Consider the following 2500-nt stretch of genomic DNA (forward strand, 5'->3'; position numbering starts at 1 on the left):
CAAAGTGATGTACTTCAAATGCCACAAATGCCAAGGTCCATTGCCAGTCAACATTGCCCAGACAGTCATACCATTCTTCAAGTGCGACCGCTGTGGAGACCAGACAAATATCCTAGGAGCTCTGAAGAACTTGCAGGTACGAAGGTTGAATTTGTTTGATAGGGTGAGACAGTTAGATACTGGGGAGGAAATGCAGTTAAAGAATTGAAGAAAAATTTATAAAAGTATTTCTATTTTGGAAGATATATTTTATTTTTATCGCAGAATCAATTTTGATTCCTGTTATGGATATATTACTATTTGCTTTATATTTTTATTGTGATAGGCCTAAGTTTCATCTGTGAAGTTTATATTGAGTCTGTGTCAGTATTATGTTACCTCTTAAGGCAAATGACTTTTTATTTTTTTTTATTTTTTTCATCTTTAAAATTCACATAATTTTTTTTCTATAAACATCATTACTTAACATGTATCATCCTTTGTTAACCAAGTCATTGCTAAACTACCTCAATCTCTCTTGACAGAACACTGAGCAGACATTCAAGGCCGCATGTAAAGAGATGGAGACCTTCGACTTGGAGAAGGCAGAGTCTCTCCTTGTTGAGAACATGAAGCAACTGGATGCAGTCCTATACCCACCTTACAAGGACTACCACCTCACCCAGGAGGCTTACATGCGTTGCTGTCTCCACGCGGGCAACCACAGAGTAGGAGATCCCAAACCCGACCCCAAGCCTGAAGAATCCTAAGCTGGAAAATGGAGGAGAGCCATTCAAGGCAGTTTTTTTTTTTTAATTTCTTTTCTTTTTTTTCTAAGGATGGAAACAGCTTTACTTCCAAGGCTTGTCAATGGCCATGTGTTTTGTGAAAGTTACACATTTGTATATCAGGACAACTGTTATTATTGTAAGGTCAATAGGTGAAATGTTTCTACAAATCCTATATACAAAAGCACCATAGTTTTGACTAGGCTGCTGTGTATGTAGTAAAGTCTATTGAAATTAAAAGTCATTTATTACATTAAGGTAAAAGAAAAAGAAATGGTATTAGTTGTATTGCTTTGCTGAGCATGTTATTTGCTTAAGCGATTAAATAAGGTAACAAATTGGGTTTATTTCTTATGAAAGTCTTTAAGAAATATTAGAATTAAAAGTTACACATTATTCTTGTCCTGGAAGAGTGAATTTTCACTTGCATATATATGATAGTGTAATTTAAATGTATATTGTAAGATATTTCTTTTAGATTTTTTCTCTAAGAGTGGGTAGAGATAATATTTCCTGTCTATGGAATATTGCTATAAATCACTGACTGGCAATGTGTTTCCTTCAAACCTTGGATGAAACTGAGGGTGACCGTAAATATCTGTACATTTTTGTTACACGTGGTGGAGCAATGATGAGAGGATTTGGAGAATGCGGATGATAGTGTCAGTTAGACTGCTTTCTTAATGACCCAAGGAAAATTAATATCAATTAGGAAAACTATGATTAATTACCGGATGGCATAGTATTTTCCTCTTAAATTTTGACCCCGACTAAGGATCATTGTAAATGTTCATTCAGTGATTATGTGTGTATGAGAAATAAAGTAATAAGATTCGATTACACTATGATCATAGTTACAAAGCTCATGGCAGCTAAGAGTCGCACACAATAACTTTTTGATAAGGTCGAGACAGTGAGTGTCAAAAGAGTATTTATTCAACCATCAGAAACATATCGTATGTTGGTCAGTTTGGCTGATGTGTTTGAGAGAAGTTTCACACTGATAGAACAAAGACCGAAATCTCCCTAAAGTGAAAAAAAAGAGAACATCCAAGTTAGTCTCTGCCATAAGTTTTGGACATAAGCATTAGGGGATGGATAATTATAGACATTATGTCCTTTGTTTTTTTGCTAAATGCAGACAAAAGCAGGAGATAAAAATTCATTTTCTCCAGTAAAAGTTAATGGGAAGTAAAATTTTACATTAAAAAAAGAACCGATTACTGTGAAATAACGTGCCATACGGATGTTAACAAAAACTGACATTTGTTTTCTTCTTTTTCATTTTTCTTGTACGGTATTTAACCTCCCCCCCCCTTTTTTTTCCTCTCTCTCTTTTTACTTTTTTTGTAGTATCAATAATGATTAAGATAATGGTTGTATCAATACAAGACGAAGACGTATTGCAGAAACCTTGAACCTTTAACGATTTTTATTATCTGATGTCCTGTATGTATGATGAAGTACATAGGTCATAGGTCATTCTGTTTTTCATTCTCTTATATGTAGGTGTGTAGTCGGCAGTGTTTTTAGTGCCAAATGATTGTGTTGAGTATACCCTGTGCAATTTATAAGGTATGATGTTCTGCATTTGTGTCAGGATTGAGTGATGATATTATTATTATTTCATTTTTAAGAGTTATGTTTCATTATGAATCCTTTAAATTGTAGTGTCTCTGTATCATTTTTATTTTTCTGATTATTATTATGATTATTGTTAATATTTTTTTATT

At 33.6% G+C, this 2500-nt stretch overlaps 1 protein-coding gene across 5 annotated transcripts in view; it reads left to right on the forward strand.

The window, feature by feature from the left end:
- Positions 1-2500, forward strand: part of Smyd4-3 (SET and MYND domain containing, class 4, member 3) — a 143906-nt gene that overhangs the window by 139159 nt on the left and 2247 nt on the right. For all 5 annotated transcript variants that reach the window (XM_070118727.1, XM_070118729.1, XM_070118728.1 and 2 more), the window contains 2 exons: positions 1-136; positions 525-2500. The exon at positions 1-136 is cut by the window's left edge and continues 41 nt beyond it; the exon at positions 525-2500 is cut by the window's right edge and continues 2247 nt beyond it. In XM_070118727.1, the coding sequence (XP_069974828.1) occupies positions 1-136; positions 525-749 (361 nt within the window). In that variant the 3' untranslated portion in view covers positions 750-2500. The remainder of the gene's footprint in view (positions 137-524) is intronic.

Source organism: Penaeus vannamei, chromosome 42 (assembly GCF_042767895.1).
Source record: "Penaeus vannamei isolate JL-2024 chromosome 42, ASM4276789v1, whole genome shotgun sequence".
In the NCBI taxonomy this organism is placed as follows: domain Eukaryota; kingdom Metazoa; phylum Arthropoda; class Malacostraca; order Decapoda; family Penaeidae; genus Penaeus; species Penaeus vannamei.